The 14,625-nt window shown below is 45.6% G+C and overlaps 1 protein-coding gene across 1 annotated transcript; it reads right to left on the minus strand.

The window, feature by feature from the left end:
• Positions 1-1,774: 1,774 nt before the first annotated feature.
• LOC126546052 (uncharacterized) lies at positions 1,775-11,079 on the minus strand. Its single transcript, XM_072287543.1, has 3 exons — positions 10,664-11,079; positions 8,764-9,006; positions 1,775-2,299 (listed from the first exon to the last, which is right to left on the minus strand). The coding sequence occupies exons 1-3, from the start codon at positions 11,077-11,079 to the stop codon at positions 2,116-2,118; spliced, it is 843 nt and encodes a 280-aa protein (XP_072143644.1). The 3' UTR covers positions 1,775-2,115.
• Positions 11,080-14,625: the final 3,546 nt, after the last annotated feature.

Genomic DNA, 14,625 nt, shown 5'->3' on the forward strand with positions numbered 1-14,625 from the left:
ACGACGGCGGCATGATGATAATGGGATGACGACCGAGCGTATGACGATGTTGCCTTGACAACGACATGACGATGACGGTATGACGAGAATAGGATGAAGAATCTGCAATGACGATAATGAAAGGGCAATGATGGGTTCACTATGACGATTTGACAAGGACTGCACGACAATAAATTTATGTCAACGACGAATTGACGGCGATGGCATAACGCTGGCATGTTGGCGACTGAATGACCACAGCGTCAATGCGATGAAACGATGAAGGAATGACGTCAATTAAACGACTAAAGAGGTGTGACAATAGGATGACGACGAGTGCATGATGATGACGACATCACGACATCTGTATGATGACGATCAGGTGAAAAACACCGCTTGACTAGCCTTGTTTGACGACGTTGTAGGACGAAGATGCCGTGACGTGGATGGCGTGATATCAACTCTATAAGAATTGGATACGTCACGCGACGACGGCCCATGACCAGCGGCACACACCCCTGGAAACTGCAGACTGCGCAATCTCTGGGTTCGGCGCGCTTGTGCTGACGGCGCCAACGACCCAAAGCTGAGAAACGAGCTAAGCAAAACTAACACTTAAAAATAACGTGCCGATTGTTATGCCCGAACCCACACCCTCCGCAGAGAGCATGGGTACGGCTCGTACCGCTCCTACTGAGCCTCTTTTTTTATCTGACATTGTCTCTTATTACAGCGGAGCTGTATGTAACTAGGGTGCCATAGAATTTTCGTGTCCGCATACAAAAACTATCATCATCAACGGCTCATACGCCCGTAAGTAAGCAAAAAATGCAATGGATCATAGCCCTATGAGCCAGAGGCTACAAGCACTCAGCAAAGTGAAGCGAAAAGTTTTTATATTCTTTCCAATCACGCATGCGACATATACACAATGCCATGTCGAAAACTCTCATCATCAACGGCTCATAACCCCGATGGGCATTGGCTCATACCCCCGTTGAGGAAAACCAGTGAGGAATTTCGAGCCGTTTTGTAGGTACGAATATGCGCAAGTCAACTTTCATGACCTTCGTAAACCAATTAAATCAACATCAGCTGTCACATTTGCGATCGACCAGTAAAAGTTTTCAAGATAGGGCTACAAACGGAGGCAATAGTTCACGCTGCGCTTTGTGTTCTTATTGGAACGGATACTGCGTTTCTGAGATACCACAGTTAAGGTAACGCTTAAGGAGGGGTGGATCTTCCAATAATATTTATAATAATAATAATAATAATAATAATAATAATAATAATAATAATAATAATAATAATAATAATAATACTAAGCTGGGTAATCATGTTCTCGCGCTTCTACTTCATCTTCCCAACCATCACCCCGTCCGAACGTATACTCCGCAAGTCCCTCTTAGGTCTGAGCGATACGAACACATTTCTGCGTATGTGACTGTGTTCATATTTTGCGGCTATCCCCCAAGCAATCCTAAAAAGGAAGGCTGAATGCAGGCAGCTTTAGAAGGACTTCCTTCCGAGCAGCGCGGCGTGCAATTCCAAGAACCCCTGTGCATCCGTGGATTACAATCCATTGCAGGGTATTACAGTCAAGCACACAAACAGAACCATTTGACTGGGCTGGCCACATCGTGGCGAGGCAGGATTGTCGATATGACGTCGTAGCTTTTGAACGGTATAGTTATGTATTAAAAATAATAGAATTACAGTGCAGGGCTCATTCAATTTCGCCCATTACTATCGCCCACAAACGCCATGCTCAAGGAATTAACACAGCAACATATTTCGATCGCAAAAAACTGTATTATAAACACATACAACAATACTACTTTCACACAAATACACTGAAAAGAATGTAAAAAGATACGAAAGAAATTTGGACGCACTCCCCGCAAGCGGCGCCACAGTTTCGTTGCACTATCGTCGCGGGATAGCGACACGGCGACTAGCTCGCAGCGGTTGCTGGGGGCGTCCTCGCCAAACCCTGCGCAGGTACACCAGCCCGTGAACGTAGTGGAGCCCCCACTGCGCCCCTAAACGTCTAGTGTGGCCATCGTGCCAGCGAACGGAGTGCGCTTCGAAGTCGCCGGTCACGTGGTCAGGAGAGAACGCACGGTCAGCTACTCAGCTTGGATAAGCACAGCTGAGGGGACGGTGAGGCCGCCTGCAGAGCCTGGTGGTGTTGTAACGCTGCAGCAGTGACAAAGTGCAGCTGAGCAGACGGCAGCCACACGTGCGGCGATGCAGGCGACGACGGGCGACTCCTGTCGGGATTGCCGTACTGCCGTCTTCTCTGTTCGCGGAGAACCTGATGGAAGGAAGGAAAAGATGCGAATATTTTGTGACTCAGCCAGGGGGAGAGTCAATATCCGCTTTCCCAATCGGAAAATAAAAAAAAAAACTTTTTACAGCAGGTGAACGCACTGTATCTCCGAAATCAACTTTTCGATCGTTTGAGCTTGTGTGAAGCTGCTAATGATGTGTTCAGCACAGTTAATCGAATCTACTTCAAAATAGCTATCATCCTTTCAATGTCTTCAGAACGAGTAAAGGACAGATTTACCTTTTACACATCTAGGAAAGAAGGTTTGTCTATATGAATGAGCTCTGCCAAAGGAATAGTTATGTGCTGAAGAAGCTTTAGAGAGCGTAAGTGTAGGAGAAGAGACGGGGCTTGCCATGCACAACAGCAGCATACGAGAACATGGATGAGTACGTATACTATTCGAGTTACTTCGAACACTCTCTCACTTAACCATAAAGGGTGAAATAAAACACTATATCTAATGCTTTCTGTGATATGGATAACGCATTTGCAGTTGAAGAAGAAAGGAGTTGTAGAGATTTGAGGACATGGGAACTGAGTTGTACGGATGCAGTCAACGTGGAGGAAGGCTCATGAATGAGAAAAAAGTCATCCACGCGAATTTTCGCATTTTTTACAGAATTAAAAAAAAGTGGAAGCGAAATAAAAATTCGGCTTTGTGAAACTCATTTTCACTGTTTGTTTTAATTTCAACTGTAGTATGACGTTTTAAAGGAAACCCTTCAGCGTTTTTCAGAAACAAAGCTCCTCAGTTGATGAAAAATTCGTCCGGGTCCGGAGAGATCGACCTCATGACCAACGCCTTTCATTGGCGGTCTTTCTGAGTTAACGAGGAAGTTAACACGTCGAAGAAGGAAGGTGAATAATTCGACATCTCCCAGCACATGGACACTGAACATCGGAAATCAGTTCTACTGAAGCGCGCAATGGGAGGAAGGATCATGAAAGGGAAAATTGTCATCCACCCACATCCATGTGTTTCGATTTGTCGACTCATTCGCCTTCGTGCTGCGTTCACTGAAGCTAGACTCCTGGTTATCTCGGTTGGTGGAGAGACCACCCCGGAAAGGCGTTGGTACCGGCTTCGATCAGCGTATACCTGGACGAATGCTCCTTGAATTGCGAAGCTTTCTTTTATAGGCAGCTAATCTGGACACGTGGCAGCTATCGTCGCAAGTGGCTGCTGGCGGAAGCTTGCGCGTTTTCTGTAGAACGAACAGGTTTTTCACGAATACCTGAAGGTAGGGCAAATATTGGAGAAGGCGGGTGAAAGAGACGTCCTAGAAAACAAGCCACGCGAGAGAAATGTAGTGATTAGGCTGTGGAAAGCTGAAATTTCGTTCCCACAGGCGTTAAAGATCCAGCTTTGGAAGCCTATGGAGATGACGAAACGTCTGGCTCGATTTTCGAGGCAAAAGCAGCCACTGTAATAAAGCTAGGGCAGCTGTCGATATAGTCGGTAAATTGTATGTAGTCCGACAGGATCTTTTGATTGATGCCTGTCTCAACTCTCCGTAAACAGCGTAGGGCTGTTCTTGAAAGCGATTTTGGAGACACTGTTGTGCAAATCGCCATGGCACCTTGATAATCCAAAGCTTATCGTTGCAGCACCGTCGGAAGCAGAGACAGAGTGGTTCAATAGCGCGCTCCTATGTCTGCATGTGAAGCGGGTAGCACTTCGCTTCCACGGTATTTATTTTTTTCTGGTAGACACGACATAGTTCTACAAACTCGCTCTAGAGGACGGAAACAAAAACTCAGACCTTATTTTCGATTATGTTTTTACAGTGTTGCTGTTGAAATATTGTTATAAAATATTGTTTTGAAAGAGACATAGCAATCTGTTGCACATTTAATAAGTATTCGTGTTTATAGTAAGAGCGTATTCCTTCCACAACATACTTAAATACATAGGATCGTCTTTTTGCTACGTATATAAAAAGATAAAGCCAAAGAAAGGCAGCTTTGCTATTTCATGCGCGCAATGAACGTAAAACGCACAATTTGTCCCCGTCAATGAGAGGAAGCAACATACAGCGCTCGAACACTGTTTATACGGGCGTCTATAATTTCGGTGGAGAAGTGAAATAGCATAGCCCGTTAAAATAAAGCTATTCCAATCCGTTTTTATTCCAATCTCTTGACGTCATACTTACGTAATCATCGACGCAAGCGTCGTTCGGTGACCCGCGGCGTTCTTTACAGAGGCCAATAGAAAACACTCCTCGCTATAGGACGAGACTTTGCTTTGCTTCTAAACCGAATAGCATTGCCTACCTTCACTCGTTTTTCTTCTCTAATTGGCGGACCAGAGGCGAGGAGTACGTAGAAGTGGCGAGCGTTTCATTGGGGCAGAGCTACCGCAGTGAAAGTACATAACCGGACCAGGATGGCAGTGCTGGCGTCGGCGATTAGCCTGCTTCCCTTTCCTTAGCGTTCGCTTTTTGGTAGAAGAACGCGGGGACATGATACGGAAGGGTAAAAATGACGCTTAAACGAACTTTCAGGGTAACAAAGGTGGTGGAGCGATGTGGGGTACCCTTGAACAAAAGTACGCGAATCACGGGGTCGCCAACAAAACGGAATTTCTTCGTAATTAACATGCGTAAACGGAAACCAATGAGGGCGTTAAAAAACTCGTAATGCCAAGTTTGTACTGCAGTCTTATTTCAATGTGCATTTACAGACGAAGGAGAAAATTAGTTTTATCTGCAATCCCTGGTCCGTATAATTTCGGTAACGGGTATGGGTGCCAAAAGGGCTTCACAACATCATCTGGCACGCAAAAGTTCCGAAAAAATTCGTTTTTGTTGCGCCACTTCGAGGTTGTGAATTTTCGTGGTTTTTTCACATCGCGTGACTGGCAGGCGAAGTGGGCAAAGCCCAAACACCTTTGACCACCAGCGGACGGCTCTTGGTGAAAAAGTCGCAGAATCTGAAATTGTTTTTTTTTTCTTTTTTCGGTCTAATGATTCATAATACGTCATATGAGTTGAAGGGTTTTCCTGACGTCACGTGACAGACAAGCGAAGTGTTGGTGGTGCGAAAAAATTTTGACCAACCGTGAAGGGCTGATTGCAGAAATGGAATAGAATAATTATAATAGTTTTGCGTTATAACACCCACGGATGTTTGGGTAGGTCATGGTCAAATGAAGCGAAGCGAAGCAAATTGTAAAAAAAAATAAGTTAGTGCTAGTCATTGCTTTCACAAAAGGATTCATCGGACTTGTAAGAAAGATCAGTGCTTCTAGACGAGCAGTACAGTATTTCACCTTAACGCCTTAATAGTTTGCCATTTAATTTAAAGAATAACCACATCAAAACTTCTGACCGTAAAAGTAGCCATGTTTAAAAAAGCGCAGGTGCGGATAAGAGGAACCTTCGTGCAAAATATTACATATATATGAAATACAAGCAGGCCTCTTTGTACGTAGAAAAATATGTGTTTTCAACACCGAAACCCACAAAAACGCCGCTCGCTCGCTGAAATGGAGGAGACCTCAAATCACTGAGATCGAACTCGCTTGACCCTTTAGCAAAATCTGACAGTTTACTCATCACCCGGGCCAATTGAAATAACGCAGGCCGTGGTTTGTGATTTGCGTCACGCGCCGGCTCCTTAAATGCCATTTGCGGGCTCTAATTTATTAAATCAAAAATTACCGGCCAATCTTTGCCAAGACTACTATCATAGCCTGGTGCTACTCATTTTGAATCAACCTAGGGCCCTATAACGTAAAACTATTCCAATATGTTTCTATTCAAATTTCCTGACGTCAAAATTGCGTAACCACCGACGCAAGCACCGGGCGGTCACCCGCAGTGTTGTCTGAACAGACCAATCAAACGCTCTCCTCGTTCATAGGAGGTCACTTTTGTTTGCTTGAAAAACGAATAACATTGCCTACACTGAGCGGCTTGTCGTATCTAATTGGCTGACAAGAGGCGAGGAGAACGCTCAAGTGGAGAGGGATTCACTGGGGCAGAGCCAGTGCACTGAAAATCGATAACCGGATGAAGAGGGTGGTGCCGGCGTCTGCGATTGGTCGGCTTCCCTTACTTGGCTTGTGGCGGCTGGTCGAAAATTGCGGCGGCATGCAACGGAAGCTTAAGAATGACGCTAAAGCTGACCCTCAGCAAAGAAGAGTTGGCAGAATGAGGTAGTAAACGTGCCGAAAGTGCTTGAAAACGTTACACGGTCACGCAAGAAGTTTTATTATACGCAAATACACCCATGCTCTCCGGCAGGTGCGAGTAGCCAGCGTCTCAGCGATCGGCGGCAGCCATCTTTTATTCCTTTCGGAACGGGGCAGCCTGTGGCTATTCCGAAAAAAATTCAGTTTTGTTCGGCATATTAATGCATCTTTATCGCGTACACGTCACTTTGACGCGGTGAGTTCGAGCGGTTTTGTGACGTCGCGTGACAGGCAGGTGAAGTGGATGCAGCCCGAAAACTTTACCAATAGCCGAGAACTAATGGCGAAAAGGGGTCGAATCTGAAATAACTTTTTCTTTTTTCTGTCAAATCATGCATAATCAGTGTGTACACATCATATCAGGTGGGGAGGTATTGCGGTTTTCGTGAGGTCGCGTGACAGACCGGTGAAGTGGGGGGTGGTCGAAAAAAGTTTTTGACCAATCGCGGAGGGCTGATAGCAGAATTGGAATAGAAAAGTTTGGAATAGTTTTATGTTATAGCGCCCCTAGCAAAGTTTAAAATTCGTTGCGGCTGGACATTAAACGGGACATACAGTGTCATTTGTTCTCGAATTCTTTCGTTTCGAGGTGACCTCGATGCTTCGGGCGGTACGGAGTGTAAGTCAGGGCTCAGTTTTCCATCGGCATCCAGATGTATATATTTTCACGAGACATTGGCTACTCAGCGGACTTTCTGTATTTTTCTCAAGACTAATGAACGGGAAAATCAGTGTCGCAATATTTAGTATGCCTGCTAAGAGAACCAAATAACTCTGTGTCGAGTTCTCCTGGAGGGCGCGTTTTCTTCCACTTTCTATTGTATTCAATGCGCCTACAGGATACGCTGCGCATGTGGTTGTTGACATCGCGAAGGCGATGTGAGCCAAGGCACATCGCCTAGGCTGAGAGACCCTTATGGGTTTCCGTTATCCCTTCGTTCTACAGTCGGGTGGATAACAACTTTGCCTTTCTTTAGCTCCTTTGAGGACACAATGACAGTGACTCGTAGCTTCCACCAGGCGATACCTTTTCTGTAAGACCATATTTGACCACCATATGGTCTAGCGACTGGTCTCACGGAACACTACAGATTGCGAGGCAAAAGTGGCTACAGCGACTTTGGGCTTCCGCGTATTATAACCACGGCGGATCGACAACGCGCAGCAACACATTTTCTCTATCGCTTTATTTTAAGTTGGTGCGCTTGTCTGTTTTCTTTCCTAAATATTTACATACCAGTTGTATATTTATGGTATTTCTAAAATAAAAATAAATTAGGGGTGTTAGCTGCCAAAACCACGATCTTATTATGAGGCACGCCGCAGTGCAGCACTCCGGAAATTTGGACCACCTGGGTTTCTTTAACGTGCACCTAAATCAAAGTATAGGGGTATTTTCTCATTTCGCCCCTGTCGAAAGCAGCCGCCCTGGCAAGGATTGGATGCCGTAACTTCATGCTTAACAGCCTAACACCGCTGCCACTAAGCAATCACGGCGGGTGTATCGTACTATTTCTCATCCTGCACGCTTTTATCTATAACACGTACTTTCGTACAAACTTTATCGCATTCATTACTCCTGTGATATTGCGTCTTTTTCATGGTAGGTGTATGATTCAGGTGTCCATAGAGAAGACAAACAGTAAACAAGCCCGCAGCCTCTAGCTTTCCTCTTCGCCTACGAATTCGCGTAATGTTACCAACGGTATACTGTCCGCTTTATGACTCAACACATGCATATTTTAGAAATATATCGTTCATATATTACTCAGCTACAAAGTTATAGACTTGGTGCAGCTCTTTACCTCGTGTCTTCTTTTTCTAAGATTTCAAGTTATATGTGAGTGAAAGAAAACACGGATTATGCGAACTAAAAATTTGCTCTTCACAGCCCGTATATTTTTACATACTCTCGCTACCTCATAACAGCTTTGACTGTAAAGCCAAATAGCCCAGAACTGGGTACAAATGAGCAGTCTACATGCCCTTCTACAAGTACGGACATCGGTATTTGACGAAAGCGCTACAATCCCTTCGCTAAACGATAATCTGACATTGAAAGATTACGCTAGATGATTACCTCAAACCGGTCTAAGCAGTAGTTCATCGTGACACCTTGGCTTACACGAGCATATATGTGACCTACAATCACGGTGTCTCTTACGAGATAAGATGGCGTAAATGGAATAGCAATAAAAGAGGCCGCACATTGACTGCAGCGTTTTAGTTGGACTGGTGTTTGGCTTACCTCGCGCGTAGCCTCCAAATGCGGCTGCTTGTTACAGCCACGCCGTACGTGTCGCCGCCGCCGTCAGCCTTGATGGCGTTCAGCACCGTCGACGCGCACGGCAGCGTGTCACGCGGGTGGATGCGTCGCCTGCAGCCCGACACGTCGAGGCTGCACTCGGCAGAAGGCACGTGGTCGCACTCGACGAACCGGCCACTCGTGGTCGCGGCCGCTTCCGATCCACGCGTACTCGGACCTCGCGCACTGCGTTCACAATACACGACTACAATGAACACTGCTGTTGAAATGCACAGTCGTCAAGCAAGGCTCCGACGAACGCTGCAGCTCGTCTCACGAAACGTGTCCTGCTTTATTCGAAGCAAACAGCGCCTTCAGAATCGAAACACTAACGATGTCATCACCCATCCGGGAAGCGGGAAAATAGATTCCGGCTGCTCAATTGGGCTTTTTTACCATGCATATATTCTACGAAATGACGATTGGCGCGGAGTATACATAGTAATGTTGGTTGTGGAAATCCAACTGCCATGTATTAGGATATAACAATTTATTCTAACTCATCCTCACCACACTGTAAAGGTTTTATAGATTGCCAAAAAATCGCTTTTTTCCTTTGTATTTCAAGCTTGATGTTAAGCCGCGACTAAGAAGACCTCTAGCAGCGGTATTCTAGGTAATAATTTTTCTCTTCGATTTTATTTATTGAGACACGACGTCAATCCAAACAAAAAAAAAAACGTAAAAAATTAAGAAAGTGTCCAAATAATATACTTCCCGGTGTACTGTGATTAATACGTCATGTGCCACTCGTATTACTGTCAGTTTCTCGTGCCAGAATTTCAAGCACTTTTGTTGTGTTTTCAATTTTGGCATTTTTTTCATAAAGGGGCAAAATCCTGAACTTCATCCTTTGATACTGCGCTTTTGTCTATGTAACACAATTTGGTATCAGAAAGCTGCCCTTTGGGACAAAAAAGTGTCTGAATGCACGCTTTTCAATTGTTAATTTGCTATTTGATTCTCATGCAATTTGTATGGTAGCAGAGAGGGGCATCGTATATACATAGGAGCGCCAACTTATCACGTACCCAAAGATGACGTTGTTGTTCTCGTTGCTATTATTATTATTATTATTATTATTATTATTATTATTATTATTATTATTATTACGGGGTTAAAAACAGTCAGACGTGTATTTACAGAATATTTACAATTATTATATCAGCTGACAAGATGGTAGCCAGCGCGCGAAGCCCAGAACATCGTCTTCTTCCGACGATGATTAAAGCATCTTCTTCGTCAGCGTGACAATTATTATTATTATTATTATTATTATTATTATTATTATTATTATTATCGTATGGAGCTATGCTAATCTTAGCCCATTTTTTTATACCATTGTTCGCACACGAAGATATATCAATACAATAACACTGAATCATAGGCTGTAACCCTTCCTGAAACAATGCTATCCAACGAAATGATGTGGTGTAGCTGTGAGGAGAGTTTAAATCAGTTGGGGAACCAAAACTACCAAGGAACGAATGGATAAATGAAAATGATAGGTGCTATATTCGCGCGTAGAAGATACAAACCTCCCAATTTGCGGACGGGTTCTCCTTGGAGCAAGTCGTGTTTGTCTCTCCTCTAGACTTTTTGTAAAAGAATAGCGATAATTGCGCTTTCGGCGGGCTTTATCTTCCTTCTGCCAGACTAGTGCCGATACGAGACATTGCCGAATTCGCACAAGTCCATTCAAGGCGCTCAATCGTAACCCCTTGCTTGGCTTTGGGACGTGAAAGCTTTAGGCTTGTAGCGCAGCTCAGGAAGAGCAAAAAAGGAAGGAGGTAGGGGTAATCAAAGGGAACGGAATAATAGAAAACACCGAATTGACCGTTACCTCTGCATCAGTAGGCGCACGGTGAACCTCGAGGCTTCCACCGTCTGGTGCCAGGCTCCTTGCGCGGTCCATGGTACTTGCATGGTGGTACACAGAAGCACGGTGTCCTTGACGCCCATACCAACGAGCGGGTACCACTCGGCCCTCGGGAACAGCCTCCTGGGATATCCTGCGTGGCTGCCGCAAGTGCGTTCTTCGACCGTGTACCACTGCTTGAGGTCCCGATCATCTGGGAGGACGTCCTCGGTGGCCAAGTTACTGAACGCGTAGGACACGTCATCCTTGGCCCCATCTGGAAGTGCGGCGAATGAAATCGGGGAAGGCGTCTTGCGGGATGGCGTCTGTTCCGAGATGGTTGACAGGCAGCCTTGGCGAAGACGGTGCATTTCGATGCCGCTAGGTACACTGATCCCCATGACAGGTGGTAGGACGATGCCGTTCCTTTCTGCGATGGTTCTAAATGCGTCCGCCACGATTAGCTGCGTGTTCGAAAACACGAGAGAGATTCTCCTTTGTCGCGTGGTCCTCGCGTGCCAGCGCGCGAGGGCGTGGCCTCCGTGTCGTTCTTCTTTTTCCTCTCTTCCATTTCTAAAGCTTGTTTAGCGAGACATGGTGCTTTGCTAATAAGCTCTATTTTGGCCCACTCGCGAGCTCTAGCGGTGAGTGAAATTAGCTGAAAGAAGAGTGTGTAAGACCCGCAGCCAGCTAAAAAAACAAAAAAGAAAAAAAAAACGTGTTGGGGGGGGGGGGGGGGCGACACAATGGCGCGCGTGTTGACTATTCGGATTTCCGTATTGAAAGGCATGTCAAACGCTGAAATACATTTATGAGACAACCGCTGTACAGATTTGGGCAAAATGTGCTGTATTTAATAGATAAACTTACAGGCTATCTAGTTCGGGGAGCACAATATCAAATTATGGCTGTGCATATTTCTAATTATGACTGATAAGAATGGGTAAGTCCAAAAAATATACACAGCCAATATTTGCACATATTTAATTCGCCAGCAAAAACAGACAACAAATTTCTATCAAGTGAATCTCTTAGAGAAGATAAAGCGGCAAAACGGCATATATGAAATCATAGTCTAGGTAATATTGCTACAATGTTTACAAGTGTCTTGCGAAAGTCATAATAAAAATAGTGGTGTGTTTCAGAAAGAAGTGTCATAGATCACGTTTATCTGCTCTTGGCGTGTTATTAGGTGTACTGTAGGGATTAGTATGATTGTTTTTCATTGCTTAATTACGGAGTTGTAAAGATGTCCCTTGGCTTTCTTGTATTTTGAACATATCGAACATTATTATAAGAACACTGGCGTAGTAAGAAATGTAATTGCTGCACTTGATATTGCTTTTCTTCCTTGAAATGCACCAACCCGCATCGAGATTACTGTTGTGGTTGCGATAGCAATATATTAGACTACTATACGAAGGGAGGATAGTACTTTTATCGGCTGTAAACTTCTAAACATTCGAGTTTTGACTAAATTCACAAGCATGGTTTTATGTGGGCACAGGGACACTTGAACACATCTCACTCGATGACCGCGGACACTCGCTGTCAAAATGTTGGCGTCACGAAGAGCGGCATATGCAGCGAGCGAATTGACTCTAGTGTTGTCTTTCACTTCAACGCGTCCTAAGCACGGCAAGCTCCGCGCAAGAAACCATCAGCCCTCGGCATACCTAGACTATGTACCGATCGCCTGTCGCTTTCACGATGGAGCCGGCGCGACTACGCTAAGCCGTGCCATACGCAGACGCCGGCGTATGGCACGGCGCCCCTCTCCCGGTGTCTCGCGCACGATGGAAGACGGCGCGCTTGCTCCCCGCCTTCCATCCTTGTACGAGTGAGATCGAGTCACCATCTTCGGCTCATCCTCGCACGCTCTCACTCGCACCTATATCATGCAGCTCGCGGCCACGCGGTTATGAAACTTGGACTTTATACGGAATATCACGGCGACAGTGACGGCGGAAATGTGCCAGGAATGTCTATATAGTTGCTTTTACCATGAAACGATGAGGGCTCCCGAGCTAAAGCTTAGGCATGCCACACATACTGTTAGCAGAAATAGAGCACCTTCAAAGGTGCGAAATCGTCAGGGCAGTCAAGCAATGCAAGCTGTCAACGTGAATGCGTCCCTGCCTATCTGCAGACTCCGCGAAGCGTCTGCAGCCTGCACCTTCGAAGGCGTATCACCTCTTTCTATTGACTTGTATCGTTGCATCGTTCTTGTATTGTTTACTTGTATCATTCCCCGTACAGAAGGCAAGAAGTGCCCATGCGGGCACTACGCACACGTCGTTGTGCAGGAGAGCTCGCCGTCTGCTTCATCATAATCATCATCATGATACCATCACCACCACCACCACCACCACCACCACCACCACCACCACCACCCTCGTACACTACGTCGTTTTTGGTGGAGAACGTGCGTTTGATGTCAGTACGTTGGATGTCTTCAGCTGATGTCGCGTCCGTCGGGTTCCCATTTTTTAAAATGTTTGCTAAACTTTCACAGAGCTTGTAATAGAACTTACAAAACATATTTGTCGTTAATAATTTTCTCACGGCATATGTACCCTGTGGAACAATCAACAAATGAAAGAAGGATCCCCACGATTTGACCACGTGAGTCTGTCTTTGCCATCCACCCACGAGGTGACGTGCAAGTGATGTTAGCCAATTAACTAAACGCGTCCCTGGAGTTAAATGTCATGTCTCCATACGACTAGCTCATTTATGAGACGGGGTCGGCAGAGCTCACGAAGAGTACAAGCTTGGAAGAACTGCAGGCCTTCCTTCATAGCGCCCCTGCGCTTGGATGTCTCATTGTGCCGTATTCTAGAGCTTTGTAGGTACCCTACCCCATATGGAATCAACAGATAATCAAACCAAGAAAACAGATGCGAAATATTTGTTGTTTTACTTGGAGTGTAGAATTGATAAGCTAAGGGAAAATCGAAGTCGACGAAAAAACACGTAGTATGGTTGGAGTGTGTAGTACGAATATTCAAGCGGTAGGCTGTGGTGTGGGCCAGGCGTTTTCGCTCCCTGTCTCGAACTCACTAAATCGCTTGGGAATTCGAAGGTTTCGTTTATTTCATGACATTTCAATGGGAAAAAAAATGTATCATAGCGTTCTCGTTTAAACTACTACGCTCATATTTAATTCTCGAGCGCTCAAAGTAGTTCTACGGATAGTTTAGCGCATCCGAAGGCGCCATGAAGACGATGCTTACCCGTGGCATGACGATTCTGAAATAATGAAGATAGCATAACGAGGGCAGTACGACGACGACGGCATGATGATAATGGGATGACGACCGATCGTATGACGATGTTGCCTTGATGACAACGACATGACGATGACGGTATGACGAGAATCGGATGAAGAATCTGCAATGACGACAATGAAAGGGCCATGATGGCTTCACTATGACGATAAGACAAGGACTGCATGAGAATCAATGTATGTCAACGACGAAATGACGGCGATGGCATAACGCTGGCATGTTGGCGACTGAATGACGACAGCGTCAATGCGATGAAACGATGAAGGAATGACGTCGATTAAACGACAAAAGAGGTGTGACAATAGGATGACGACGAGTGCATGATGACGACGACATGACGACATCTGTATGATGACGATCATGTGAAGAAGACCGCGTGGCGTGCCTTGTTTGACGACGTTGTAGGACGACGATGGCGTGACGAGGACGGCGTGACGTCAACTGTATAAGAATTGGATGACGACAATTACGTGAGATAGCTTGGCGAGGACTTTGTGTGACGACGCTGATGTGAAAATGACGGCGTCACGCGACGACGGCCCATGACCAGCGGCACACACCCCTGGAGACTGCAGACTGCACAATCTCTGGGTTCGGCGCGCTTGTGCTGACAACGCCAATGACCCAAAACTGAGAAACGAGCTAAGCAAAACTAAC

This window comes from Dermacentor andersoni, chromosome 1 (genome assembly GCF_023375885.2).
Source record: "Dermacentor andersoni chromosome 1, qqDerAnde1_hic_scaffold, whole genome shotgun sequence".
NCBI classification, from domain to species: domain Eukaryota; kingdom Metazoa; phylum Arthropoda; class Arachnida; order Ixodida; family Ixodidae; genus Dermacentor; species Dermacentor andersoni.